Consider the following 26,679-nt stretch of genomic DNA (forward strand, 5'->3'; position numbering starts at 1 on the left):
GGTGCGGCCAAAGTCCGAGTATCGTGAAATCGGCCAATGTTATTTTACACGACATCAAATTATTCAAGCGTGAATTACTCTTGTAAAAATTGTAAGAATTTCCTTTCATCCGCACGTTTAATAGTTGAACGACAAACAATCGAATAAGCGGTTGCAAGGCAAGAGACTTATTTGGTTACGTCTAGGATTATTTCTAGTATTTATTTTTATAATAGACAGACGGATGAAGAAAACCTAGTCGAAGAAACCAGGTCATGACCGTGACTGAATATCATTAGCCTAATAATGTGTGTGTGTGTGTAGCTGCTGGCGTCCTTCTTTTTTTCTCCTTTCAGGTTTTCTTTTCTCTTTCTCTCTACATATCACGCCATGTCTCGTTGTCCCATAGGAATGAATGAATGAACGTATACACAATCTAAAGACAACTGTATAAATTATAGAGAGAGAGAGAGAGATAACGTATTCTGTAATGACTCACAAATTTCGTTCCAAAATTCAATATGGGGCGATCAAGGTCTCTCAACAGTCCGAAAATAAAATATAACATTTTCCTACAAATTTGTTTTGTTTTTTTTTCAATTTTCAAAATATTGTTGACATTTCCAGGGACGAAAAGATTATCGGAGAAAAACAATATTGATTCATTCACCTTGAAAAAGTACGCGCAATATAATAATTCTCCGCAAAAGCAATAACCGTGTTCAGTGGTTTTTCCAAAAAAGATTTATAATACATTCCCTGGTTGTTTCTCGAGCAACAGAGAGACTAGCTGTGACGTCAAACGAAACAATCGAGGAAAGAGGTGAAGGATGCCGGATCTCCGGCTTGTTTTTCGGTCGTATAGCTGCTGCTGAGCTGCTCCATGTGGTCAACACGTAGGCAACAACTGCGCGTCATGTGGCAAAATTGGGTCCCATGAGCTTCGGGTTTTACACTGTGCCATAAAAGCACATCAGCAGCAGCAGCCCTTATGCTGTTGCACACGGTGCGAATTGAGATGGCGACACGATTTTCCGGGCTATTTCATGGGGTATGATGTACTACTACAATCGAGAAAATAATTAGAGCGTGCCTACACAATCACCAGGAAGAAATTGTTTCCGATCTGCCGAAATCGCCGAAATCCAACTGAACAAGATTGGCAGCTTTCTTTTAAATCGCTGCCGTGCTTCATTAGTTTTAAAATTCAATTTTTTTTAAATAACTTATTTGAAAGTTGGGACATGGTTTTCCCGAGGAAAACAAAAACCAGTCTACAGACGCCTAGTTATTCGCAAAAGATAACACAAACAAAAAATCAGGAATTTGGTTGTTGGGCAATTCTAGAATATCAAAATTCCCTTCCCCTTGTTATGGCCATCGTCGACGGTTGGATCCGACAATAAATAAATAAATGAATAAATAGATGATTATTTTTATTGTTTTTTCGTCTGGCCGACTTTGGACAGCTTTCACTTTCTCGAGACATGCAGCTGCTGCACACGTCGGTCGGGTTACGAGTGGCTTTTGGCCCACAGGTATAATATTATTACCTGGGAGACGGAACGGCGAAGCTAGACATAGGCATCACTGCGCTGTGTAATTTGTTTAGATCCTGTAGCAACGTTTTACAATTGTGGGAAATAAATGATTGTGCAATTTCCGTGAATCAAAAATTTAAGGTTTTATGTTATGACTTTCGTGGTTCACCCCTTTTCATGATATATATGATATGATTGACCACTTGGGGATTTTCGCGTTATCTTTTTCACACAGGTAGAGACGCACAGGTATATCGTGGTGCCACCTGTTAGTCGAATAACGAACTCGATGCAACCGCTACTTCGATTGGAATTGACTCAGAATAATCAAGTAGGTTAACGTTGTCCCCACCAACTGGTCCCAATAGAATTTCCAATTAAAAATTGGGGAGAAAATGAAATGAAAATGAAAGACTAACCGTCGGGAAAAGAGTTAAGTTGACTTGAAATAAATCCATGGCCGTCATCTCGGTCGGTGATTGCAAGACTTCCATCGTCAACGTATCCAACTAAATAAAAAATTATCTAGTCAAACATCACAACATTTAAAAATTACAATTAAAATATTGCACCTGACACTGCAGCAAAGGATCATCGAAACTAATTCTCCGTAACGATTTCCAGGTGTTCAACGACTATACAAGGACATATTATGCGCAATCAATTAATTAATCTTAATAAATCTATAGAAATTAATTTTTACTTCACGCTGGAGGGTAACTGGAATGGATGCCAACACGAAAAGAAAGATCAAATTCCTTATTAATAAGGAAATCCAAAAGGGCACCTCCAACATAAGTTCCACGCGAATGTGGACGCTATTGACCAGGTAAAACGAATTGGCGATGACGCTGATGAAGATGTAGACGATCCAGACGAACACTAAAGGGCCGAAACAGTTTCCGATGTGCAAAACAATTTCGGAGAGCGTCAGGAAATCGCGTCTCAACTTTTTCAGATCGGAAGTAGTAACGGAAGGATTTGGGCGGATGGCGGGATCGAGAGCGATGACCTGATAACGATGTTGAACGAATCCTTCGGACGTTAGCCAGCCGATGGTGGCGAATAATACCAGACCGCTGACTCCATAAATTTGGGTTAAGGAAGAGACGAAACCTGCCAACCTGGTTATCATCGGACGGTCATCAAATTTAATGTCCGAAAAAATCGCTTGGATCGTGTTATTACATCCATCCTGTAAATGTCAAATTTAGGTTATTCAATTTGGAATGAAATAAACATTTTAAAAATACCGCTATGATGAATAGTAGGGACGTTAGAACAGTTTTGCGGGCCTTGGAGTAAAACGGTTGGCCATTTTCAGTCGCCAGTTGTTGCAAATTGGTCCACAAGGATCTCCACTCGGAATTTTGTGGAATGGCAAGGAGCGTGGCATGGGCGCCGATGGCCAGGACGGTAGAACTGCCGATATCGATGACCAGCGTCCAAAAATCACTGGCCGACCCATTGACATTTGAATTCGGTAGGATGAACAGGAGTTGCTGATTGAACGAATTGGCCATGCATGCGAGATTACTAAACAGGGTGATGGAAAACATCAAGACACTGAAGGAGCGGCCGCAAAAGATCCTGCGCTTCGGTAAATCAAACGGATCCAACTCGATGCCGAGTACTCGCATCCAAACAGCCAGCGGTTTAAAACAAGTTAAATAAAATTGATTCTCGTTATTGCTAATCGTATTGTCAGACATTATTCTACCGGGAATTTTGAAAAGCGTCTTCCAACTGGCTTAGACGTAATGAGAATGAAGCGATTACCCCCATAAAAATTGTGTACGGCGCATAAATGTTTATTGATTATTTGAATGACGTCCATCGCTATATGCGATCGATCGGACAAACAACATCTCCTTTATTAAATAGCGCTTATCTTATGAAAAAATAATAAATGATTAAACTCGGGAAAATAGTACGGCATCAAGTCCATCTATCTGCAAATTCACTCGGAATTAATTCGATTTTACTTCAAAGCTCGGGGGGTCGTTTTCATGGAGCGCGGTGATGCATTGCCGATCCTACTACACATAACCTATATTGCTTGGATATAAGCAGCTCTCCGCTCGGGATTTTAGAGTGCTCCAACAACAACACGACGCCATACACTTCTCCTTGCGGCTGCTGATGCTCCGTCCCGCTGGATAATACGTGAGGATTACGATAGAAAGTAGCCTAAGGCTCCGTGAAGGAGAATTTGAAAAGAGCTATTTTTGGTAACGTCAACATTTTGCTTTGATATGAAGGAGCCCCGTCGTCCTTTTCAGCTCAGATCAGTTGGTCGACAACAGCAAATTGAATTGATTTCATTTAAATGTCGAGTGGGTCGATGAGGCTTGGCAGAGGATGGCAACGTACGTCAGGGTACTTCCAATCAACTTGACAAGGAAAGAAAAATAATAATTGTCCTATTTGTGCTATTTTACAATTTCTAACAACGTACCGTTGGCAAAAGTCTGCGGTTGACGTCGAAGAATTCCATGGCCGTAATTTTGGGACTGGCATGGGTTACCTCAATCACCACGGTATTCAACTGTTGTAAAAGTAACCAGGACAAACGCAATCACGAGCTATTCATCGAGTTGAAAACTATACGAAAACTAGGTACTACGTACTTTGATTTGGGATAGGAGATCCGCAGTGGAAGGTTGGAGTTTGCGGAGCGACACGGCAGTGCGTCCAGCCTAGAAACAACCAAAATTGAATAATATTTTCAAACAATTGAAAGTCAATTACCTCGGCCTGCAAGCGGTAGGGTTCGTAAATGATGATGGAGAGCAGAATGGACTTTTTGACAAAGATGAAAACGAACAGGACAGGGATCGTGGCATCTTCCTGCATGGATCGGACGATTTCAAATGTCGTCGTGATGAAACTGACAAAGACGTTGACTACGGTGACGAGCATCACCACTCCGAAACATTTGTTGACCATCTCGACCAGTTCGCAGGCTAAAGCGTGATTCCTTCGCCATTTTTCCAGACGGCCATTCCAGATCCTGCCAGTCAAATAGAACGGGGAAAACTGCTCGGCTTCGTCTATGCGGACGATTTGCTCATTCAGTCCCTGGAAGACGAGCGTGATGACCCTGGCCATGACGCAAAAGAGCAGGAAGACGCTGATGATGGTCGTCCTGGAGATGTTGGCCAGGACAATAGCCAAAGGACTCATCAATCCCATGTCCCAGTAAAAGGAACGCATCGAGACCAATAAATGGCTGAGGCAGTCCTATATAATTATTAAATTACAATCAATAAAGAAACATAAAAATTGAATAAATAATTTATTACCATCAGCAAAAAGGCGAACCCGATCAAAAAACTTTTCCTGCACTTGGCGTAAAATGTCGAATTGAATTTCAGATTCTTTTCAAGCACCAGCAGCGAGTCCCACAGTTCCGTCCAGCTGGAGGTGAGAGAAACAAAGAAGAAGGTCGTGTGGATGGCGATGAGGACCCAGGTGTAATTGAGGTGCTCGATGCCGATGTTGAGGAGGTTGGCCGTCGTCAAGTTGGTGCCGTTGGGACCCAGTCCGTTCGCCTTGAGCCTCAACACGCCGTAAACGAATGAGGTACAGTGGAGAGCAACGGTCGACAAGACCATCAGCGATCCCGTCAGCAACAAGCCAATGGAATAGCGACTCGATCCCGATTTCTGGCTGGGACCTATGTGGAATCCAAAGATTCTCAGTCCGACCATTAAAGGCCAAAGACTCGTCTCTATGCTGAGTAACATGACCGATCGTGTAGTTATAGCGGTTATGGCCGAGTTAGGTGGGTTCAAGGAGACAACTTGTTGGTGAGTGATGGCGTCCATCTGCCTCATCGATCAGCTATATACAGGACGGAAGCTGCACACTCTTTTGCCAGTGCGCAGTTCCCGGCCCGTTCACTCTAATCGGCCTCAACATACATTGTACCGCGCACTTACTACGTGGTCGTCTGGATTTATCTGTTGCCGATGGAGTGAGACACAAGTGTCGTAGCACACACTTGAAACCTTTTCCCTTTAGACATCCGGAATCTGACGGAATAGGTTTACTTGGTTGTCTAAACAAGTTGATTGCTGATGGGGGGTCTGGAAATGTTATGTCTACAAGATCTCCCCAATGCGCCGAGTGGTTTGAATTCAATTAAAGTGAAATGTTTGAAAGAATTGGTGGATTTTGAATGACAAAGGGAAGCCGTGATATTCGGGAGTGAAACTTTTGAACTTGGGAAAATCGTACAGAAATTCTATACAGCGCAGAGTTAATTGCTTTTTGACAAGCCAACGTTGACTCTAAAATAACAAATAGGAATCGTTGCCTAGGTATTCTCGTCTAGGGGGAGACATTACCTAAGTTTCTCATTAAGAAAGAATGTGTTAATTACCTAGCATTTTGTTATTCAGCTAGTCAATATGGGCAAATGAGAAGGTGCCGGTATGGCGGAAAGTTTCCTCTGTCGTGAAAATGTCTAGTTCCACTTTGCTTAAAGAGTTTAAATTTAAAAAAATAATAATAAATTTGATTGTTGATCCACAGACAAAGTTGTGAGGTGCAAAACTCGGGCCTGATCTCAGTTGTTCTACAAATGAGTTTTTGAATGAACCCTAGCTGAGTAAAAAAAATGGCAAGGGGAAACAGTTCCATTCAATCGCATAACTCAGGAATAATCATACTCCGTAATGTGTCACGCAATAATCAACGCCACCAAACAGTAAAAAAGGACGAGAGATAGATTTGTCGTACCTTTAAGCCTGGGAAATACGGCCAGGCATCCATCCACAGGTGTTCCATCCATCCGCTAAAAAGTTGAATCCACCAGGGCGAGATAGTGACGTCCTCGTGAATACCCCCACAGCCCACACTCACCTGGGAGTACACGAGGACATTTAAAGATGGGGGAAGAAGAGATCCGTCCCACTCGACCGACATTGGTAGTTTCTCCAACAGGATGCTGTTTATCTAAAATAAAAATAAAAAAAGGATTACGAATAAATAATGACAGAAACAGCAAGGAAGGAAAAGTTGAAAATGAGACAGTGGGTAAACCCTAATTAAAATAAATTGGAGAATACAGAATTGAAGCATTCCATGCAATACTGCAAGTCATGCATCATTCAAATATCTAGCACAACAGAGGAATAAAACAGTAATGAAAATCAATATCCTAATGATGATAAGACTGAGAGGTATTTTTTGGCTGATAACCATGGCCAGCACAAGCATAATTTGCATATCTTGTGGTTATGATTCTGGCCTCAAGTTTGCACAAAAGAGAAGGTTACACATGGTGCAAACAAATTGCCATGCATTGACAGGGGGCTTACACGATAAATGCTTTTAGATGTTATTAGTCAGGAACTAACATATTTACCAAAATTTGTAACAGGTAAAAACTCTTCTATATATGCTCTCAACTTCCATAGTCATCCTATTTGTATTCTTAGTTGTATTTACCCGCCAAACAGCATGGAATGGAGAGCATTGCCAGCCGCGACACCATGCAAGTTCACACGACGATCACGTTTTGTAACTTTATTTATTATACTTTTCAGGGTTTTTTTTTGTGCAGCCACACTTGTACATTTTCAAAAAAGTAATTGTTCCGTTTTCTTTAATATTTTAAACTTTGACTCTTTTTCGAAACTTGTAGCATGGGATGCGAGTAGAACACTAGAATGGTAGAACCCATGTAGAACCAAACGGAAAGCAGACGACACTAATATTCTAATTAGCAACGCTTTAAGATATCGATACAAATTATTACAAATCGACCCCGCCCCCCCCCCCCCCAAAAAAATACAAACCGCTCAAACAAAAACGATAAAACAATTTTCTCACCTGCGCTCGACAATCGACATCCGTAAAATGGCTGAATGTATTTATTTAATATTTATTATTTTAATATCTAATTGTTCGTCTGGCTTTTGGAAGCCGAGAGCAGTAATAATAGTTTGATCGAGTTCGTTTATTAGACAATTTTTCGACGTTAACAAGTTGATGAAATTCTATAAGAGCAAAGCACATGCAGTAAATTAGAGTTAGTTCCTATGTAAAGACGTGGCGTGTGTAACTGACGAGATTCAGATGAGAACGTCCGTAAATACTTCGGCTAAATGTTGCGTCATCAGCAGCTGTTAATCAATTTATCGTGATGGTGATAGTTTTATCAAATCTAGTTATGTAATTAAGCTAACAATAAAGTTACTGTGAGTGCGATGAAACTTGGTGGAGGATGGCTACATACGTCAGTGTACTTCCAATCAACTGAAAGTAAAAATTAATTCAATTACGTACGTCTACGTATGCAAATCAAAATGGAATACCGTCGGCAACAGTCTGAGATTGACGTCAAAGAATTCCATGGCTGTAATTTTGGGACTGGCGTGAGTTACTTCTACCACCACAGTGTTTAGCTGTAAACATTTCGAAATATATAAATAAACCCAATCTAATTAAATGGTATACTATAATTATACTTTAATTTGCGTCAAGAGATCGGCAGTCAAAGGATGGATATTGCGGAGTGCGACTGCAGTGCGGCTAACCTACATCATCCCAAAATTATTAAAGCGGAATCAAATTATAAACTAATCAATAATCTAATTAAACCTCGGCCTGCAGACGATAGGGCTCGTAAATGATGATGGTGAGTAGACAGGATTTCTTGGCAAAGATGAAAACGAACATGACTGGGATCGTGTCGCTCTCCTGGATGAAATTGACAATTTCGAACGCCGTCGTGATGAAACTGACAAAGACGTTGACTACAGTCATGACCATCACCAGACCGAAACATTTGTTGATCATCTCAATCAGCTGACAGGCCAGCGTGTGATTCCTACGCCATTTTTCTAGACGGACGTTCAAGATCCTGCTGGAATAGACGGATGAAAACTTTTCCGGCTCGTCCAGGTCATTGATTTGCTCGTTAAGTCCTTGGAAGATGAGCGTCAGGACCCTGGCCAGTACGCAGAAGAGCAGGAAGACGCTGATGATGGTCATCCTAGAGAAATTGGCCAGAACAATAGCCAATGGACTCATCAGTCCCATGTCCCAGTAAAAGGAGCGGATGGAAAGGAATATGTGGGTGACGCAATCCTACACGATAATCATCCGTTACACAAACAGCAAAGGTAAAAGATAATCAAATTGCAGGTTATTACCATGAATAAAAAGCCGAATCCAATCAGGACGCTCCTTCTGCACTTGGCGTAAAATGTCGCATTGAATTTGAGATTCTCCTCGACCAGGTGCAAGGTGTCCCACAACTGGGTCCAGCCGGAAGTGAGCGAGACAAAGAAAAAGGTCACGTGAACTCCGATGAGGACCCAGGTGTAATTGAGGTGCTCGATGCCGATGTTGAGCAGTTTGGTGGTCGTCAGGTTGGCCCCGTTGGGTCCGATTTCGTTGGCCTTGAGTCGCAGGACGCCGAAAACGAAGGAGGTACAATGGAGAGCAACGGTCGAGAGGACCATTAGCGATCCGGCCGATAACAGGCAAACGGAATAACGACTGGATGAGCTGGACGACGGCCCCATATGAAAGCCCAGGAGTCTCAGTCCGGCCATCAGAGGCCACAGACTTTTCTCGAGGCTTAACATGTTGGATTTCTTCTCGGAACAACAAATTTGGACTTCGACGGCCAAGTCACTTGTGCGTGAATGGCCGCGGTATTTATCTGCTCGTCGACATCAACTTTTGGACACACGGGAGAAGCTGCTGGGCCATACTCCTGCGCCAATTTGTATCCATTGCGCATCGTCACATAATGAAAAGAGGCATCGTCCACATGGCAACCGATTTTCCTATCAAACAAATTGACGCGGGATTATGGTCGACGACCGGCTCCTGGTGAGAAATCGACGCCTGTTGCGATGGGTAACGCGAGTCTGTGAGGGGAGATCAATCACCAGGGATTGTGTTCCATGGAGACCCCTTCTAGGCAGAGTCTCCTTTTGGTGCTGGAAAAATAATATTGAAAAAAGTAAACACCTCTCGTGTTCTCTCAAATTGATTTCGATAGTAACCCCAGACGATCCTGCATGTACAAAAGAAAAAATCCTTGCATTGGTTATTCAATCTGTGGACTGTGTATATAAGGACGTGGGATTTTATTCTTTTTTCCCAAGGATATCTCATGGGAAGAAATGAAAACTTTGGCTTCGAATGGCGTCCTATTATTGATGGAAACGTTTCCAAGGATCAGCTTTTTATGTTCGGGGGATTCTTTTTGCTATGGGAAAACTTGTAGGTGCCAAGGTGTCCGCCGGAAGAAAATATTAAAAAAAAGAAAAAGGAGAAGCTTGTACAACATCAGACTGTTTCTATGCCGAATTCATAGTAACTTGCGCACAATTCGTAGTAACGCAAAATATGTATTGAATTGTTGACAAAAGTGTGGAAAGATTTCTATTTTGAATGCGAAGCCACTTGATGTAGAATGGCCACATACGTCAGGGTACTGCCAATTAACTGAAACCAAATCAAGACAAATAAATTAAATTGATAATAAAATCGAGAGATAATTATAATACCGTTGGTAAGAGTTTGAGATTCACGTCGAAAAACTCGATGGCCGTGATTTTGGGACAGGCGTGAGAGACTTCCATCACGACCGTATTCACCTGAATAAAAATTCATTTATGCGTATTCAATCAAATAGGCCACACAGCGTGTGAACGAATTCTTAGATTTTTCAATCTATATGCTGAATGCATTAAATTACTTTGATTTGGGTGAAAAGATCGGCGGTGAACGGGTGCAGCCGCCTAAGTGACGACGCCGTCCGTCCGGTCTGCATATCATCACGCAAGAAAACGTGAATTGAATCAGATGGAAACGAATAATGGCAGTAGATATACCTCGGCCTGCAATCGATAGGGCTCGTAAAACATGATGGTGAGCAGGATCAACTTTTTGACGAAAATGAAGACCAGCAGAAATGGCAACGTCTCGTCGTCCTCCATGGATCGAACGATTTCGAATGAAGTCGTCACGAAACTGACGAAAACGTTGACCAAGGTGATGAGCATGACGAAGCCGAAAGATTTGTTGACCATCTCGACCAGTTCGCAGGCTAAAGTGTGATTCCTCCGCCATTTCTCCAGGCGGATGTTCAAGATCCGGCTGACTGAGTAGCATTGCGGCACCTGTTCCACCTCGTCCAGGTGGACGATCTGCTCGTTCAGTCCCTGGAAGACGAGCGTGATGACCCTGGCCAGAACGAAAAAGAGCAGGAAGACGCTGATGATGGTCGTCCTGGAGATGTTGGCCAGGACGATGGCCAACGGACTCATCCATCCCATGTCCCAGTAAAAGGAATGGATCGAAATAAACAACTGGCTGGCGAAATCCTGCAATAAACTCATTAAGGTACTACGTGAAAAATAATTGAGTAGAAAATGGTAAAGTAAAATCATTACGACGAATAAAATGGCGAATCCGATGACGACACACTTTTGGCACTTGCGATAAAATGTGGAATTGAATTTGAGATTGGCCTCGATCAGCTGCAGCGAGTCCCACAGTCCCGTCCAGTTGGACGTGAGCGACACAAAGAAGAAGGTCGTGTGGACGCCGATGAGGACGCAGGTGTAATTGAGGTGCTCAATGCCGACGTTGAGCCGATTGGCCGTCGTCAAGTTGGCCGTCGTGCCGTTGTGCTGGGCCATCCCGTTGGACCTGAACTTGAGGAAACTGCGAACGAACGAGGTACAGTGGAGAGCAACGGTCGACAACAGCATCAGCGATCCTGTCATCAGCAAACAGACGGAATAGCGATGACGATTGGGCGATCCCGATTTCTTCCGGCTGGGACCCATGTGGAAGCCGACGATCCTCATCCAAACAATCAGTGGCCAAAGGCTCGTCTCGATTTTCAACATTTCCGGCAAACGGGAGCGACCTCTTAGAAACGGGACAACTTGAACGAGGAGGCAACTTGGAGATAAATGAAAACACACTGCTGAAGGGCATGTTGCTGGTCTATAGAGAGAATCAGCTCTACACACAGCATTCGACAAAAAAAAGATGTCCGTCCAACCAGTGCGCACGGTTCCAGACATTTGATACGGAGGAGGAGGGAATAAAGATATATATAGCGTAACTGTATCAACGAAATGTTTTTCAGACGACATATAAGAATAGGAAAAGGTGTGAAAGGTTCGTTAGAAGCGTCCAAGTCGAATTGATTGTCGTTCGCGGGAAACCCAATAAAAACATCAAAGTGTGTCTGGCTGTTTCCTTCTTTTTGCTGGGGGGGTGGGTTTTCATAATCGACTGGACTGTTGGTGACAAGCCGAGTTGATCAGGATGTATCTGCCAGGACTAGAGGTCGACACAACTTACACATTTAGGGCAAGCTGCAACTCGGGATTGCTATTGTCGTCTGTACAAGGGAAAATCGATAATGACACAGCCACTGGGTGCCGTGGAAATATAAATTTGTTGGGATATAAGATTACATAGTTTAGCACTAGACGGCAACTACAGACGGCATATACCGTTTCCTCGCCACGGTCTAGTTGACGGTAAGCTATTAAAAAAAGTGAAAACGATATTGATTGCGCCACATAATTGACTTGAGAAAATAACTCCTTCAAGATATCTAATACAACCCAGCACTCCAAACTATTTGAAATTTCGCGCGTCAACTTCTTTTATTTCTTGTCACGTTTTTAAATCTAGAATAGAACGGCGGGAATTTTTTATTCGATTGAAATAACTTATACTATATTGACGTTGCTATCTGACAAAGGCTCATCTTACGGCAGCTTTTACGTTGTCTTCTTTCTATAATAGAGAAACTGAAACTTCAGCGTTTTTTGTACTCGGCTAGACATCCGGGTACGTGAATGGGCGTCTAAATAACAAAATCAAATAAGAAAATCTTAAAAAAAAAAAAAGGGTTGACATTGAATTATTTGGAGTGTGCCGCAACTTGGTGAAGAATGGCCACGTATGTCAGGGTACTTCCAATCAGCTGAAAGGGGAGAACAATAGAAATAAGATCGATTGAATCTATATAACAATCAAATATAACAAACAACAAAAAAAGAGTTGTTGTGTGCAATGAGAGTAAATGTACCGTCGGCAAGAGTCTGATGTTGACGTCAAAAAATTCCATGGCAGCAATCTTGGGACTGGCGTGTGTGACTTCCATCACGACCGTAGTCACCTGTGTAATAACAATCGATTGTCTGCTGTAGAAATTCAATGCAAATTTTCTTATAGAAGGTTGTTGTTGTATTACTTTGATTTGAGTGAAGAGATCGGCAGTTAATGGGTGGAGCTTACGCAGAGAGGCTGCAGTCCTGCCGGCCTTGTGATTGCAATTCAAATTAAACGATTAAAACAATTAAAATTAAATTTATGACTATTAGCCACCTCAGATTGCAACCGATAGGATTCGAAAAAGACGATGGCCAGCAGGATCGATTTGTTGACAAAAATGAGCAGGAGCGAAAATGGCAGTGATTCGTGGTTGCCCATTGAGCTGACGATCTCGAACGAAGTCGTCACGAAACTAACGAAAACATTAATGATGGTGACGAGCATGACCATTCCGAAACATTTGTTGGCCATGTCGACCAGTTCGCAGGCTAAAGTGTGATTCCTACGCCACTTCTCCAACCGGAGATTCAGGATCCTGGCGGACAGATAAATGGGAAGAATTTTCTCGGCTTCGGTTAAATTGACAATTTGCTTGTTGAGGGCCTTGAAGACGAGCGTGATGACCCTGGCCGTGACGCAAAAGAGCAGGAAGATGCTGATGATGGTCATTCGGGAGAAATTGGCCAGGACGACGGCCAGCGATCTCATGACGCCCAAATCCCAGTAAGACGAGCGGACGGAGATGAACAAATGTGTCGCGAAATCCTGAATTCAATTAATTATTTAAGGATATTGATTTTAAAATAATAATTCGACTAATAGTACCAGCAAGAGACAACCGTAGCCGATGGAAACGCTTTCCCGGCACTTGCGATAAAATGTCGAATTGAATTTCAAATTCTTCTCGATGAGGAGCAGCGAGTGCCAGAGGCTCTTCCAATTGGAGGTGAGCGAGACGAGGAAGAAAGTCGAGTGCACTCCGATATTGAACCAAGTGTTGTTAAGGTGCTCGATGCCCGCGTTAAGGAGATTGGCCGTCGTCAAGTTGTTGCCGCCGTTGCTGGGTCCCAGTTTGTTGACTCGGAGGACGCCGTGAACGAACGAGGTGCAGTGGAGAGCAACAGTCGACAACAGCATCAACGATCCTGTTAGCAACAAACAAATGGAGTAATTTTTCGATCCGGATTTCCTCTTCCGGGCGGGAATTTCCATGGGAAAACCAAAGATTTTCATCCAGACGGTCAGAGGCCAAAGACTCTTTTCAATTTTCAACAACATGATTTGATTATTCAAATAATTATAGACGGTTATATAGACTCGTTGAACCCGTGACAACGAGGCTCTGACGGTGAATGGCGACGGATGTTGGCATCCACCTTTTTATAGAGGAAGAATAGGTGACGGTAATTGACACGTGCGCTGCTGCCGGACTCGGCCAACAAATATTCCGGAATCGATGGTCAGACAAACTTGCGAGTCGCAATGGTAACCGAATTGAGAGTTTCTAATTGGTCAGGATCGAAAATATATGGACGTGGCAACAGACTTGTATTCTCGCCGCGCCTTCTGTGAAAAAAAACATTCTCAGGGTCTCTCCGGTTTGATTAGAAACCCGAGCCGTGCAAAAATCCCGCGGCGTGATAAAAAAAAACATCTATAATCATGTATAGAGAGAATCGGTGGCTGCTGTAGTGCTGTATGGTACTGAGAACTACACGAGCCAACATCAAAGTGAAAGTGGCAATTTGTGTTTGTTATTTTTTCTGTCGTGATTTGATCAGGGGACCGGTCGGCTGTTGGTGTAGGTATTATTTAACGAGGTAAAGTGCCGGTGTGGCGGCAGGTCCCTCTTGGGCATAGAATTTTATAGACTTTGCACATTGTTTGAAGTGTTTAAAATTAAACAATTTTTTTTATTTGATTGTTGACCCGCAGACAAAGTTGTGGGGTATAAAATAAGCCTGATGTGCAGTCACTCTACAAATGAGTTGGTTAATTAATCCTGATTGAGATAACAGAAACAGCAAGCGAAAGCAGTTACAGTCAACCGTCTAGCTCTCAGGAATAATCGCAACTCCGTACTACGTTTTGTAACAATCAACGCCACCAAATAGTCAAAATGAGGAAGAATAGAAGGACATTTGTCCTACCTTTAAGCCCGGGATATCCACAGCCAGGCATCCCACAAGTGCTCCATCCTCAGTAAAGTTGAATCCACCAGGCAGGTTATAGGAAAAGGGGGTCATCGTGAATATGCACACAACTTCACATGGGTGTACACGAGGACAGAGTTTTCCCAACTCAACTAGGAGCTGTTTATCAAAATAAAAAATTGGTTACGAAACAAATCTTGCAGACTGTGAGTAAGGAAAAGTTATAAAGAAGACAGTGGGTTTTTTCGTAATAAACAGGATTACTTAAGGTTTAAATGTATATCCTTTGATGCAAGTTTAAGACACCATTAATATACGGCAGGTCACAGGTTGATTAATAAGTAACCAAAATGATTACTCAATTGATGATGCTGAGATTGTTGATGAGGACATGTCAGTATCAAAACTTATAGCACATCTTGTGGTTCCAATGGCTGGCTCAGGCCTGAAATCTGCACAAAGGTAGAGGTTACAATAGAGCAAACAAAATCTGCCATGCAGTCCAACACCGAGCATACATGATACATGCTAATCACTGTAGTAGGGCACCAACATTTCACACATTTGGAACAGGTTTAACTCTTCTGTAAAAGCCCGCAAAATCATTCCATTTGTATTCTTAGTTTTATTTACCTGAGAAACAGCATGGAGTGGAGAGCATGGGGAGTCACGACACCAAAGTGGCAAAGTTATTCACACGACGACCACATTTTCCTTTGTTCTACCGTGGTTCTACTGAAAAAGCTTGTTAGAAAATGTGAAATGATGCAGACGACACAAATATTCTAATTAACCAAACGCTTTTTAAGATATCGATATTAAAATTCCAAGAGGGAATAAATAAAAGTTAAAAAAATTAATTTTAAGTAGACAATTAAATTGTGTATTGACTTTGGTAATATAAGAGAAAGTATTTTGTAGGATATTCAATCGTTCAACATCAATGTGGCAGCAATGAATAACAAATCACAACATATTGTACTTCATTATTATTTTATATACTTGACTATAATTTGATTTTCAAAAATCGTGGGAGTGTTGAAAGGCTTGTCATATAAATTGCCCAGTGTCTGTTGCTGCAGCTGCTTTACTTTAATTTGATGCAACAGGATAAAAATATGGTTTTAAAAAAAAGGATTTGATTATAAGAAATGGAGAATTTTATTCAGTTGCCGACGAGACAGACGGTGAAGAATTCATAGCACTGGTAACAGTTGCCCTGGTAAGCCTGTCGTGATTTCTTCAACTTCCTTGGATTAACTATAAACCAATCAAAATAATTATTTCATCCTATTTTATTTTATTTTGATTTCAATTCATACTTAAACCCATGCCACCAGCGCCGGGGTAGTCGGTGAATTCCCTGGAACAGCATTCGCCGCCCATTTTCGTGCAGTTTCGTGCATCCATCGTCGGCGTCAAGTAGCCGGAGCAACACGGCACTCGCCTCTCCAGCGAAGGACTGGGACCCTCAGCCACTGTCACTCCGATCCTTGTGACAGCTGATGTGTGATGGCGTTGTAATTATTTGAACTGGAAACAATTTTGTTAATAGATGCAGTTGATTATATATACCTGCGCCTCCGTAGAGGCCGTTCATCCATCGGTAAATGGACGGGGCGACTTTGAGTCCGGCAAAGGATTGGGGGATGTTGAGCTGGCCGCGATAGCCGGTGCGATTTCGGTGATCGATGGTCGGCGGCCGGGCTTGAAGGAAAAGCCGATTGGGATTCTCCTGGATGCGCTGGAGATCAGCCATCATCACCAGCCACGAAACCATCGTGACCAGTACCAACGCCAGCGTCCACTTTTGATATTTCCAACCCGGAGCAAAAAGTACATGGCGGGATCAAAGGATCAAAACAGATCAAATTAAAGTGTAATTTTAAAAATTCAAAATCTAAAGGACTTACTCTGATATTGTTTGACATAATAATTGTTCGGGAAGGCCGGAAGTTATCAAAGAATAACGATGGATGGGGTGGCAACCAACCGGTCGGAAGTTGAGAAGGAATGTGACTGATGGTCGAGTGCACCGAAACGGCAGCTCTAATATTCTATTCTAATAGCCAGCAGCATCAGTACTAGTAGCAGGCGTATCTATTACAACCTTGACTCTGGTGGTGGTGGCAGGCTAATCTTATACAACTATCGTCCGCCACCAACACCCACAACCTCTGCTCTTCTATTGCCTTTGATGCATTTTGCGTCACATCTTTTTTTACTATACTACACGCTTATTGCCCTAAGATAAGAGGGCATTGAATCCAACACACATCTAAATGGCGCTGGTGGTTTCTTCATCAGCGTTTTCATGGTCATCTCCTCTTCACGCTGGTCCGTTTTCATCACGATACGAAATGTTTTCTTTTTCAATTTCTCCTTATTGGTGCTCTGCTGCTGCAAAAGGCGGAAGAATGGCGCCAAGATTCCACGCGACGTACATCATCCCAAAAACAGGAAATGCAAGACGGAGTATAGACTACTCCCGCAGCAGCGATTATCTCACACGATTGCACACAGCCACATTTCTTTTTCTATTTGACTTTTGATGAGGCCTTGACGGTCACAACATGTCGTCATTCGTTTTTAATTATTCAAAATTCATTGGAATCATTTGATAATTGAAATAATTACATCAATTTAATTTGATTAAATAGAAAAATGTAAATTTTATGAGTAAATGTTTGAGGGGGGAAATATTTACAAGATAAAGGAAGCGATCGAGGCGATGGCCAACAGCAATGCCAAATGATTGGCCGTTTGGGTGTGGCCGGCGCTGTAAGGAACGGGACAGTTGCGAACTTTGCCGGTCCACACGTCAGAACATGTTGCGTTGTCGTTGCCCGGGTAAATGGTCGTCATATCGATGGCTTTGCAAGAGTTTTGATTATGACTGCGCATAGATAAACGGAATAACGATTAGAATTAAAATTCATTGAACTGGACACTTAAACTCACAGGTTTGGCGGCAAGATTCCACTGGTCGGATACAAACTGTTGATTTGACGTGATTCACTTGGTCCGTGAGCCGAATGGGCGTTGCATTTAAACACCTAACAAATGTTATTTATCTTGTTATATTTATTTAGTGTAATTTTAAGTGTCGATAAAAAATCTGAGATTATACTTTAGGCGGGAGATAGGCGAATGGGATCATGGCAGTGCCTATCCAGCGCTTGCCCTCGGTACTATTCTGCCAGTCCACTTGATAAACAATTTCCGGATGGAAATAGCTCAGATTTGAACTTCCGCTCCAGAAAATAACGTCGTAATGGCCCCAACTATTAAATCAAGTCATATGGCCGCTTGTTTACTATTTCTTAGCTTTAACATTTGATTGCGTAATTATTGCAAGACTTACGGCCCAAGTTGAACTTCAAGGGCTTCGACGTTGTTTCCTCCTACCAGAAACAAACTGGTAAACTCGTACGAGGAAAGGGAATTAAACGGCCATCCGCTGGGGCCGGGCGGTGGCGGAACGTCGTCGTAAAAAGGAGCGCTGACTTTGACCACCAATCCCGTGCCGGATCGAGTTTCAATCTCCAAATCCACCGCTTCTTTCTCGCCCAGAAATGCTCCGTTCCAAGTGTGATCGATTTTCAATCTCCGAATCCTTGTCAAATTCATTTCAGGGTCATTTTTTAAATTAATTCTATAAAAGATTTGAATTTTTGTTTGTGTTATAAAATAAAATACCCTTCGAATGAGTCGGTCCATGTTTGTGAATAACTGCTGACATCTGTCGTCAAAATAATGTTCCGATCGAACGGTTGGAAGGCGTCCAGTTTATGGCTTTTATAGTGCATAATTAATTATAAAATAAGTAATGAATTGGTTTTATTAAATGAAAGTGATTGATTGAGCTCACAAATCAGCTCCGGCGGTCGAATTGAACGGGACAGGATAGAGGGACTCGTAGACCGTCTTGTCACCCGAGCCGTGAATGGCGTAAGCGTTCATTTTAGTCACGTTGGGCGGAAGCAAATCGGCCGGAATGATGGCCTCGCCTTTCCAATAATCTCCAGTCTGATTGGTGACTTTGAAATCGATGAACAAACTGTGGCGGATCATCTTTCGGTAGCCGTTCAACAGTAAAACAATGTGCTGACCCCATCTGTGAGTTGTAATAATTTTCCAAATCAATTAAATCAACCGTTTAAAATGAAATTGCATTTTAATCACTTACGGGCATAATTCGATTTCGACGTACTGGTCCTGGTCGTTGAGGAAAAACACTTCGACCACTGAAATTTAGTACCAAAATGTCGTGAATAAACTTGGAGGCGGTTTTAAACAATTTTGTATTAGTTCATTACCTTCGTAGTCCCATAGGCCGTAGAAAGGCTCACCAACTTCACCGGGCGGTTTTGGAGGATCTTTGAAAAAAGGAGCGGCGACAGAGATTTTGAAAGACGAGGCGTCTTTGCGATCCAGTTGGACGATGACGGGCTTGTCGGCGTGATCGATGGTTCTGTTGTCCCAGGTCGTCACGATTTGGTACTCTTCGGCGCTAATAATATTCACAAATGATGTCAGATTTTTATTATTAAAAAAAGAAGATCAACATTTGATGACGGAATAAGGATTTTTACCAGGCGGAAGAGACAATGAAAAGGAGGAGGAAGACGAGCTGGAAGCGTTGAAAATCGAATTTGGACAACCTGAAAAAAGAAAAATGAAATTCAAATTGTCTTGTCAATGAAAATCTATAAAATTAGTATATAAAATGGGAAATGATGTCTTATAAACATTACATGACATTCGGCAGTGGATCGGGTCTTAAAGTGCAAACTGAACTAAGACAAAGCAAATCTCACGTTACTTTATAAAGCGATGTGCTCGGGCCGAGGGGAAATTTTGTGACACTTCGGAATTAAGTCGCCATGATGAGATAAAGAACTTCATTTCGACACCATAACGCTGACTGTTGCACAACGCACGAAATGTAACACTGACCCACCAATAAGCTTATCAAGAAACAATTTCTATAGCAACCGATTGTGGCTGCGAGTTATTGCTATCCTTTTTTTTTGAATTTCAAAAGTTGGCCGATTGTACACGTACCGTTGAGAGATTACAGTCACATCTACGTCGTTTTAAAAATACCTCCGTCAACAATGTTCAAAATCAAAAGTAAAGTGTCTATGTAGAAGACTTTGAATTATATTGACCAGCACGATGGGCACCGTTGTGTCAACTTTAGTAGGCGATATTGCACAAGATCGCTCCAGCCGACTCGATGGATCCCGCGTCATCCCAACCAACGACGTCATGTTCAATTTGACCGAAATTTCCTGCTACTGCAACGAAGAACTGACTCATGTGTAGCAGCAGCTTAAATTAACATTGACGACACCTAGCTATTTTTAGGATGCGACATACACACAGTGTATAGCCAGCCACCAACAGCCCTGTATATAAAGCGAGAGACATGGTGCTGGTACTCGGTGTATTTGCTATCGGACCTTTGGAAGCGAACGCTGTAGCGTTCTAAATTACAACAATTTAATAAGGTGAGTTGAGCTTTCTAGTCTTTCTCAATCACGATTTTCCGTCCTATTATAGGCTGTCACTTAATGACAGGTTTTCCATTACGTATATAGCAATAAATACAATGACATCCTCAAATTTGGCCAGTTAGCCCTGTGCAAATCACTAATATGTTTTCGTAACTCTGGAAAGTATGACTGTTTTGACAGTGGGAGTGGTGGCCACTGTCGTGACTGCAGGAGCAGCTGCCCCAGTGGCCGGCTCAGCATTAAGTGGGATTGCATCGGGCGTTGGCGTAGGAGCAGCAACAGCCACAAGTGCCACAGCGGCCGTTGCTGGATCGGCTGGAGCCGGAGCTGCTGCGGGTGCCATTACTGGAGCTATCGCCGGAGTAAGTGGCTCAGCCGCTGCTACGGGTGCGGCCGTTGGATCGGCCTCGGCAGCAGCAGTAGCATCTTCAAGCGCTGGTGCCGCCGGTTTAACAACCGCGGGGATCGCAAGCGGCCCAGTCGGCTGGATCATACTCGGCGCTGAACCTCACAGCAGCAACCAGCACCCAGTTGCAGCAGCAGGCGCCACATTCGACTGCTGGAAGCCGGTGGTACGAGACCAGTCGACCCAACTGTCAAACGGGAAACCCTTGAATGACATTTTCGAGGATCAGCGCATCAAGGAAATTATCGTTCGAGAGACGGACAACAAGTTCAACCTCCCCGAAATAAGTCTGGTCAACATTTGGGGCGAGCAATTCGACATCAATTATTTCGTTTTGCCCTATAATAACCAACTGGTGGCTCACGCCGTCCGTGTGGCGTAAACAACATTCTTATTGCATCGCGGCCTAGCCGGAATTCCCCCAGCAGTTATGACGGTATTAATGTCTCAAATCATGGCAGCTGTTCACAGCGTTTTTGGTGGGAGCGGTTTGATGGCGGGAGCAACTGTAGGATTGGCGATCAGCATTTGTGGACAGCTGATCAAGAAAGGCGCCATGACATCAGTGGCCGGGGCCGCGGGATCCAGTGCCTCGGCTGGAGCGATTTTAGGCTCCATCGTTGGCGGTGACGTCACCAGCGCCTTTGCCGGAAGCACAGCTGGAGCCCTTTCCAGTGCCATTGCCACTTATCTCTTGTCTCATGTCTAATTGGCTTATTATACTTTGACTTGTTATCATCGGCATTTCATTGGCATTGAACTGTAGTTGACTGTGAACTGTAACACTGTAGTATAGATGAAACAATTGTGAATGTAGTACCAAATATTGCATATACCGCTTCATGTTTTCAACAGACATTGACAACTTTTGTGTGGACGAGCCTTTTGTCAAAATATATAACTATTGCATCATTTGCAGCAGTTTTATTCTGTCGTTTTCTTTCCTTTTTAAAAATGTCGCAATCATTTATCAACATCCGTTTTACTTTGGACTCTATTTGTGAGTGATGCTATTGAAAAACTACGCTCGCGTGTAACAAAGTGTTTGGGGCTGTTCAAGAAGTGTTGCTCTAATCTCTGACGTTTTTCCCGTGTAAATTGTTACTGGAGCAAATAAGTTATCTCGATCGCCCATACGTCAATTGATATAGACGAGACGAGATGCTGTTTTAGTTGCGATCCAAAATCAAGTCCCTATATCATTAAGTTTATTTTATAATATGGTATAACACTCGCTTTTGTGTGGTCGAAATGCCCAACGAGCTCTAGCCCAAACTGTTCCAAGCCCAGTGCAAATCACTAATATCAATTTCGCAACTGTTTTTCCTACTACGGAATGAATGACTGCTTTGACAGAAGGAGTGGTAGCCAACGTGACTGCAGGAATTGCAGCTGCCGTATATAGTGACCGCCGCCCAGACCTTAGAAGTGGGATTGCATAACGAAAAGTTCAGTCGGTCCTGCATCAGGTTCTATTTAATGGTGGCGTCTAATAAACACGCACAGCTACAACTCGCCAAGCTATTTACTACGGTACCATAAAAGAGTCTAATAATATCACTTTATCTACAGCTCGTCTATAATGTGCGTCAAATTGATATAGGTGAGACGAGATAAATACGCAGCTCATTTTGTTTGAACTATTATCGGAGATATGATAAAGGTATTATGTACAATCGAAAAGCGTCCAAGCAAACCTCCAGTTGGTTCGCGATTCTGAGGCAGCTAGGTGAGTTTCAAGTTTTTCTCATTTCAGCCCATAAGGTGTTATTAATAACGTCCTATATTTGATAGTTGCCACCTATTCTTCAATCATGGCAAACGCAATTTTTACATGAGAAATTTAGCCATTAAGCCTTGCATGCGCAAGTCAACACTAATAGGATTTCAGAACAACGGATAAAGGATGACTGTTGTGGCAGGAGCAGTGGTGGCCACTGTCGCGTTTTCAGGACTAGCAGCTCCCGTAGTGACCGCCCCGGCCTTAAGTGGGATGGTCGCTGGATCAGCCTCAGCCGCTTCTGCGGCAGCAGCAACAGCGGCAGCAGGAACAGCAGCTGGAACTTCAACCGCTGGTTTAACTGCCGGGATCGCAAGCGGTCCAGTCGGCTGGCTCTTACTCGGAGCTGAACCTCACAGCACCCAACATCACCCAGTGAGTGACGCCACATTCGACTGCTGGAAACCGGTGGTACGAGACGATTCGACCCAACTGTCGAGCGGGAAACTCTTAAAAGAAATGATGACAGACGAGCGCATCAAGGAAGTAATTGTTGACCAGAGCCGAAATAAGTTCAACCTCCCCGAAATAAGAATGGTCAACATTTGGGACGAGCAATTCGATATCAATTATCTCGTTTTGCCTTATAATAACCAACTGGTGGCTCACGCCATCCGGGTGATGGCATAAACAATTTATTTTTCATCGCTTATCAGCCGAATAATTATTCTATCGGTTCAATTCAAATTTTTGATTTGTTTCTGTACATGGCATTTAACTACAGGGCCCAACATTTCAGTATAGACGGAAGGATTGATTAACAGTGTACCCAGTCAATGTTTCCATAGTCACCAGGTTACCAAAATACGATATGTCTCTTCAAAGTCTTTAATACACTTTAATATTTCTGGAAAATTCACTCGTTATCACGTTTTATTTTTTCAAACTTAAATCTCTAAACAAGTTCACTGGAACTGATAATAAGCGCGATATACGTAGTGCAAAGTTTTATCCTCCTACGTGGCAACACTGCGCTCATTGAAATTAAATTGTTTTCAACGGCCAAACGTCAAGATCAAATTTTCAAGGCCAAGTTAATCTTATTTCATCTGCAACAGATTAGTAATATGACTCACTAAATGGCGACTAGGTGACATTAAACGTCCCAACTTTCACGTCGATGAGACCCCATTTTCAAGTTAGATTAAGCCGCCCACCAAAAACCTTCAAAGGAGTTCAATTGAAATGATAAGATGTTTTATGTTTTAGTATAGCAATTACTAGAATAAACAAAAGAATAAGTACTAAATGGTTTTCTAGCTCGCCTGCTCCATGACATTTGTGGTGCTGCTGCTTGAAACGGATAGGAGACCGGTTTTGGCGATTCGAAAATTATACATTAAACCACCAAAATATCTGTAGGAAATTACACCCATTTCAATTTGTGTTTTTTCCTATTAAAATCCGACAATATGCAGAAGAATCAATTCAAAATCAATCAACAAGATGCTGTGACCCTTTTGGTTGTGGTCACTGACCTATCCCATCTTCTTTTTTCCAAAACCTTTTCTTGTTTTCCCGTTATAAAATGAGAGGTCAAAACAGTTCAGATTTGGATCCAGTGTGGCTACCAGGTTGTCGAACTCGAAACATTTTCATTTGAAAAGCTCGTAGCTTTCCATCACACACGCCCATCAGGTATAGATGTATTCAGTTCCTCTCTCCATTGCATTGACATTTGACGTTTGGCTTATATTATCTGTTTGATTCTTCTTCTTTTGTCTCGCGCCTAACCAAATATGACCGTTTTGACGTTCGGTGTAGCGACGACGATTTCCTTTACCGGAAGCACGGCGCCGTTTGCGGCCCCCGCACTGGCCGGAACGCTCACCGGTATATCATCCTCAATCTGTCCATTTCAATTCATTCATAATCGCCAATCTACACATTTTTTTAAAATAGGAATTGTGACCATATCGGCAGCCCCGGATTCGGGCGGAATAAACGCAACAGTGGCGGGATCAGCCGGAGCGGGAGCCGTGGTTGGCGCCATCAGCGCTGTCGCTGGTTGGATAGATTTTCGTCTATCTTAGTATTATTTCTAAAATTAAATTGAAGCTAATAATTATTCAAATACATTACAGAAAATGGTTCAGCTTTAATCGGGGCGTTTCTCGGATCGGCTTCATCCGCCGCCGTGACTTGCTGCAGCGCAGGTTTCGCCGGAGTAGTCAATACCGGACTCACGACCGGCCCCGTCGGATGGCTGCTCCTAGGAGCCGAGCAACAACCCGACCGTCAAGAAATTTGTGCCACGTTCGACTGCTGGAAGCCGGTGGTACGAGACAATTCGGCCCAATTGTCGAGCGGGAAACTCTTGAAAGAGATTTTAGAGGATCAGCGTGTCAAGGAAATAATCGTTCACGAGAGCCGAAACAGTTGGAATATTCCCGAATTAAGTCTGGTCAACATCTGGGACGAGCAATTTGACATCAATTATCTCGTTTTGCCCTATAACAACCAACTAGTGGCTCACGCTGTTCGTGTATCTTAAGTTTTTTCCCGAAATAAAAAAAAGGAGGAAGTAGCGGACACGGCCCAAAGACAAATTCGTGTTTCATCCATAGCAGTTGTGGAAAATCGTTGCTGCACATTTGATATTGTAATCGACTTTGAATTTCTCATCGCTGCCATTTTCTTGCATTACTCAATATAGAATTAATTCGTAATCAAATTGTCTCAATTAATTTTAAATAATTCCAAACCAAGAAGTGCCAGTGTGGCAGCAAGACCCTCTTGGTGGGAAAAAATTGTTCACAAGTTTCATTCAACTGTTTCAAGTTCAAAAATGTTTGAATTCGATTGTTTGCCCACAGACAAAGTTGTGAGGTAACAAAAACAGGCCTGATCTGCAGTCGTTATACACGTGAGCTATTTAATGAACCCTGACTGAGAAAAACAAAAATGGCAAGATAAAACAGTTTCAGCCAACTGTATTGACCCAGGAATAATCGTACTCCCCAATGATTTATAATAAACGCCACTCAACAGTCAAAAAGGAAGAAAAGAATAGATCTGTCCTACCTTTAAACCTGGGAAATACAACCAGGCATCCATCCACAGGTGCTCCATCCATCCTCAGTAAAGAGGAATTGAAGAGATCCGTCCCACTCGATCGACATCAATTGGTAGTTTCTCCAGTTAAAGAAGATGCTGATTATCTAAATAAAAAAATTTAAACAATAAGTTACGAAAAATATTTACAGTAAAAGTAACAAGCAAGGAAAAGTTGAAAATGAGACAGATTTAAACCAGGGGCATAATCTAATTGTTAATCAACAGGAGAATTAAAAGTTTCCACTGCATTTATGCAAGTCATGCGTAATCACAAAATCTGGCAGTTCACATGCAGGTCAATAAAAGCTGATAAAAGTAAAGAAAATTATTAGCCTACCTAAGTGCTGATACTGTGCTTGTTGCTGACGGCAGGAGGTCACCAGCCAAATCATATGACTGGAGGTTCAGCACAAGCAAAACTTTGCTGTTACGTTGGCTGGCTCAGGCCTCAAATCTGCACATAGAAAAATGTTACATATAGTGCGAAGAAACTGCCATGCTCCATGCATAGACAAGGGGATAAATAATGCTAGCAGGAAGTAAGATTAAATTTCCAAACTTGGAACAAGTTTACTTTGCTATTTAAGCTCGAATAGCCATCCCATTTTTATTAATTGAGTATTTACCTGCCAAACAGTATGGAATGGAGAGCATGGAAAGCTGCAACACCCACTAAAGTTGGCATGACCACATTTTTGTAATTTTATTTTCGTGCATCCACGTGAGACGTGACCACGTCACAAAAAGTTCCTTTTCGAAACTTATTGTAAACGAAAATGAAAGTGTGAAAGCAGACGATACTAATATTCTAATTAGCAAGACTTAAGATATCGATTAGAATTTATTACAAATCCACCTTTCGAAAAAAATGCGCGATATGCAAAATTGTTTCTTCTTCCCAGATTCCCATTATGCAAATGAAGTGCTAACAGAATAATTAATCGATAATGAGGGCTAACGCATAGAGAACTCATCATTCTAAAACAACCCACTCACCGCCAAGTAAAAAATTGAACCAACTAATAAATTATACAAGTTACAATCGATTGCCTACATCACTTTATTTAGTGCACAGGTTAAAGTGATCCAGTTGATGAAGAGCCATGGCGTCGGTTAGGACGAACGA

General features: G+C 42.5%; 6 protein-coding genes across 13 annotated transcripts; 1 reads left to right on the forward strand and 5 right to left on the reverse strand.

Annotated features, from left to right (window-relative positions):
• Nucleotides 1-367: 367 nt before the first annotated feature.
• Nucleotides 368-3,232, reverse strand: LOC124315379. The gene is made up of 5 exons (XM_046781026.1): nucleotides 2,774-3,232; nucleotides 2,224-2,715; nucleotides 2,093-2,155; nucleotides 1,940-2,029; nucleotides 368-1,875 (listed from the first exon to the last, which is right to left on the reverse strand). Exons 1-5 carry the CDS (start codon nucleotides 3,230-3,232, stop codon nucleotides 1,819-1,821), a joined length of 1,161 nt encoding a protein of 386 aa, XP_046636982.1. The 3' UTR covers nucleotides 368-1,818.
• Nucleotides 3,233-3,242: 10 nt separating this feature from the next.
• LOC124315351 lies at nucleotides 3,243-6,292 on the reverse strand. Of its 2 annotated transcripts, XM_046780982.1 has the most exons (6): nucleotides 6,267-6,292; nucleotides 4,826-5,258; nucleotides 4,272-4,763; nucleotides 4,151-4,219; nucleotides 3,979-4,068; nucleotides 3,244-3,913 (listed from the first exon to the last, which is right to left on the reverse strand). In XM_046780982.1, the coding sequence occupies exons 2-6, from the start codon at nucleotides 5,231-5,233 to the stop codon at nucleotides 3,842-3,844; spliced, it is 1,131 nt and encodes a 376-aa protein (XP_046636938.1). In that variant the 5' UTR covers nucleotides 5,234-5,258; nucleotides 6,267-6,292; the 3' UTR covers nucleotides 3,244-3,841. The 2 variants fall into 2 exon arrangements, with proteins under 2 accessions (XP_046636937.1, XP_046636938.1); XM_046780981.1 differs by lacking the exon at nucleotides 6,267-6,292 and having other exon boundaries at nucleotides 3,243-3,913; nucleotides 4,826-6,014.
• Nucleotides 6,293-7,531: 1,239 nt separating this feature from the next.
• Nucleotides 7,532-9,836, reverse strand: LOC124315385. 2 transcript variants are annotated; one of them, XM_046781033.1, is made up of 6 exons: nucleotides 8,687-9,836; nucleotides 8,133-8,621; nucleotides 8,000-8,068; nucleotides 7,847-7,936; nucleotides 7,729-7,787; nucleotides 7,532-7,654 (listed from the first exon to the last, which is right to left on the reverse strand). In XM_046781033.1, the coding sequence occupies exons 1-6, from the start codon at nucleotides 9,122-9,124 to the stop codon at nucleotides 7,648-7,650; spliced, it is 1,152 nt and encodes a 383-aa protein (XP_046636989.1). In that variant the 5' UTR covers nucleotides 9,125-9,836; the 3' UTR covers nucleotides 7,532-7,647. The 2 variants fall into 2 exon arrangements, with proteins under 2 accessions (XP_046636989.1, XP_046636990.1); XM_046781034.1 differs by having other exon boundaries at nucleotides 7,718-7,787.
• Nucleotides 9,837-9,890: 54 nt separating this feature from the next.
• On the reverse strand, nucleotides 9,891-15,529 carry LOC124315307. 4 transcript variants are annotated; one of them, XM_046780897.1, is made up of 8 exons: nucleotides 15,422-15,529; nucleotides 15,053-15,240; nucleotides 14,786-14,947; nucleotides 13,461-13,780; nucleotides 12,909-13,400; nucleotides 12,775-12,843; nucleotides 10,058-10,147; nucleotides 9,891-9,995 (listed from the first exon to the last, which is right to left on the reverse strand). In XM_046780897.1, the coding sequence occupies exons 3-8, from the start codon at nucleotides 14,814-14,816 to the stop codon at nucleotides 9,933-9,935; spliced, it is 1,065 nt and encodes a 354-aa protein (XP_046636853.1). In that variant the 5' UTR covers nucleotides 14,817-14,947; nucleotides 15,053-15,240; nucleotides 15,422-15,529; the 3' UTR covers nucleotides 9,891-9,932. The 4 variants fall into 4 exon arrangements, with proteins under 4 accessions (XP_046636853.1, XP_046636850.1, XP_046636852.1 ...); XM_046780896.1 differs by lacking the exons at nucleotides 9,891-9,995; nucleotides 10,058-10,147 and adding exons at nucleotides 12,203-12,504; nucleotides 12,610-12,699 and having other exon boundaries at nucleotides 14,786-14,940; nucleotides 15,147-15,240; XM_046780895.1 differs by lacking the exons at nucleotides 9,891-9,995; nucleotides 10,058-10,147 and adding exons at nucleotides 12,203-12,504; nucleotides 12,610-12,699 and having other exon boundaries at nucleotides 15,147-15,240.
• A 119-nt stretch (nucleotides 15,530-15,648) lies between these two features.
• On the reverse strand, nucleotides 15,649-19,674 carry LOC124315328. Its single transcript, XM_046780941.1, has 13 exons — nucleotides 19,546-19,674; nucleotides 19,384-19,452; nucleotides 19,108-19,301; nucleotides 18,978-19,035; nucleotides 18,660-18,905; nucleotides 18,488-18,583; nucleotides 18,153-18,404; nucleotides 17,919-18,072; nucleotides 17,750-17,844; nucleotides 16,702-17,684; nucleotides 16,364-16,595; nucleotides 16,111-16,290; nucleotides 15,649-16,048 (listed from the first exon to the last, which is right to left on the reverse strand). Coding segments are annotated over exons 1-10 (1,359 nt in total). The 5' UTR covers nucleotides 19,548-19,674; the 3' UTR covers nucleotides 15,649-16,048; nucleotides 16,111-16,290; nucleotides 16,364-16,595; nucleotides 16,702-17,491.
• Nucleotides 19,675-19,789: 115 nt separating this feature from the next.
• Nucleotides 19,790-23,351, forward strand: LOC124315602 (merozoite surface antigen 2-like). 3 transcript variants are annotated; one of them, XM_046781385.1, is made up of 3 exons: nucleotides 20,071-20,304; nucleotides 20,474-20,958; nucleotides 22,984-23,351. In XM_046781385.1, the coding sequence occupies exons 2-3, from the start codon at nucleotides 20,475-20,477 to the stop codon at nucleotides 23,124-23,126; spliced, it is 627 nt and encodes a 208-aa protein (XP_046637341.1). In that variant the 5' UTR covers nucleotides 20,071-20,304; nucleotide 20,474; the 3' UTR covers nucleotides 23,127-23,351. The 3 variants fall into 3 exon arrangements, 2 of the variants coding, with proteins under 2 accessions (XP_046637341.1, XP_046637342.1); XR_006911509.1 differs by lacking the exon at nucleotides 22,984-23,351 and having other exon boundaries at nucleotides 19,790-20,304; nucleotides 20,491-21,630; XM_046781386.1 differs by lacking the exon at nucleotides 22,984-23,351 and having other exon boundaries at nucleotides 20,090-20,304; nucleotides 20,474-21,630.
• The last annotated feature ends 3,328 nt before the right edge of the window (nucleotides 23,352-26,679 follow it).

The sequence above is a fragment of the Daphnia pulicaria genome, chromosome 11, assembly GCF_021234035.1.
Source record: "Daphnia pulicaria isolate SC F1-1A chromosome 11, SC_F0-13Bv2, whole genome shotgun sequence".
Lineage (NCBI taxonomy): Eukaryota > Metazoa > Arthropoda > Branchiopoda > Diplostraca > Daphniidae > Daphnia > Daphnia pulicaria.

Excerpts from the sequence above, each read along its gene's own strand:
- LOC124315351 (XM_046780981.1), bottom strand. The coding sequence starts at position 5,359 with ATGAGGCAGATGGACGCCATCACTCACCAACAAGTTGTCTCCTTGAAC. Across the intron at positions 4,069-4,150 it reads ATCTCCTATCCCAAATCAAA|TTGAATACCGTGGTGATTGA; the intron begins GTACGTAGTACC and ends CTTTTACAACAG. Across the intron at positions 3,914-3,978 it reads ACCGCAGACTTTTGCCAACG|TTGATTGGAAGTACCCTGAC; the intron begins GTACGTTGTTAG and ends TTCCTTGTCAAG.
- LOC124315602 (XM_046781385.1), top strand. The coding sequence starts at position 20,475 with ATGACTGTTTTGACAGTGGGAGTGGTGGCCACTGTCGTGACTGCAGGA. Across the intron at positions 20,959-22,983 it reads GGATCAGCGCATCAAGGAAA|TAATTGTTGACCAGAGCCGA; the intron begins TTATCGTTCGAG and ends GCATCAAGGAAG.
- LOC124315379 (XM_046781026.1), bottom strand. The coding sequence starts at position 3,232 with ATGTCTGACAATACGATTAGCAATAACGAGAATCAATTTTATTTAACT. Across the intron at positions 2,156-2,223 it reads CAGTTACCCTCCAGCGTGAA|TCGTTGAACACCTGGAAATC; the intron begins GTAAAAATTAAT and ends GTCCTTGTATAG. Across the intron at positions 1,876-1,939 it reads ACTTAACTCTTTTCCCGACG|TTGGTGGGGACAACGTTAAC; the intron begins GTTAGTCTTTCA and ends TATTGGGACCAG.
- LOC124315385 (XM_046781033.1), bottom strand. The coding sequence starts at position 9,124 with ATGTTAAGCCTCGAGAAAAGTCTGTGGCCTCTGATGGCCGGACTGAGA. Across the intron at positions 8,622-8,686 it reads GATTCGGCTTTTTATTCATG|GATTGCGTCACCCACATATT; the intron begins GTAATAACCTGC and ends ATTATCGTGTAG. Across the intron at positions 7,788-7,846 it reads ATCTCAGACTGTTGCCGACG|TTGATTGGAAGTACACTGAC; the intron begins GTATTCCATTTT and ends TTTTACTTTCAG.
- LOC124315307 (XM_046780894.1), bottom strand. The coding sequence starts at position 11,659 with ATGTCGTCTGAAAAACATTTCGTTGATACAGTTACGCTATATATATCT. Across the intron at positions 10,877-10,945 it reads GATTCGCCATTTTATTCGTC|GATTTCGCCAGCCAGTTGTT; the intron begins GTAATGATTTTA and ends AGTTTATTGCAG. Across the intron at positions 9,996-10,057 it reads ATCTCAAACTCTTACCAACG|TTAATTGGCAGTACCCTGAC; the intron begins GTATTATAATTA and ends ATTTGGTTTCAG.
- LOC124315328 (XM_046780941.1), bottom strand. Across the intron at positions 19,036-19,107 it reads CGGCCTATGGGACTACGAAG|TGGTCGAAGTGTTTTTCCTC; the intron begins GTAATGAACTAA and ends ACTAAATTTCAG. Across the intron at positions 18,073-18,152 it reads CTTGAAGTTCAACTTGGGCC|TTGGGGCCATTACGACGTTA; the intron begins GTAAGTCTTGCA and ends TTGATTTAATAG.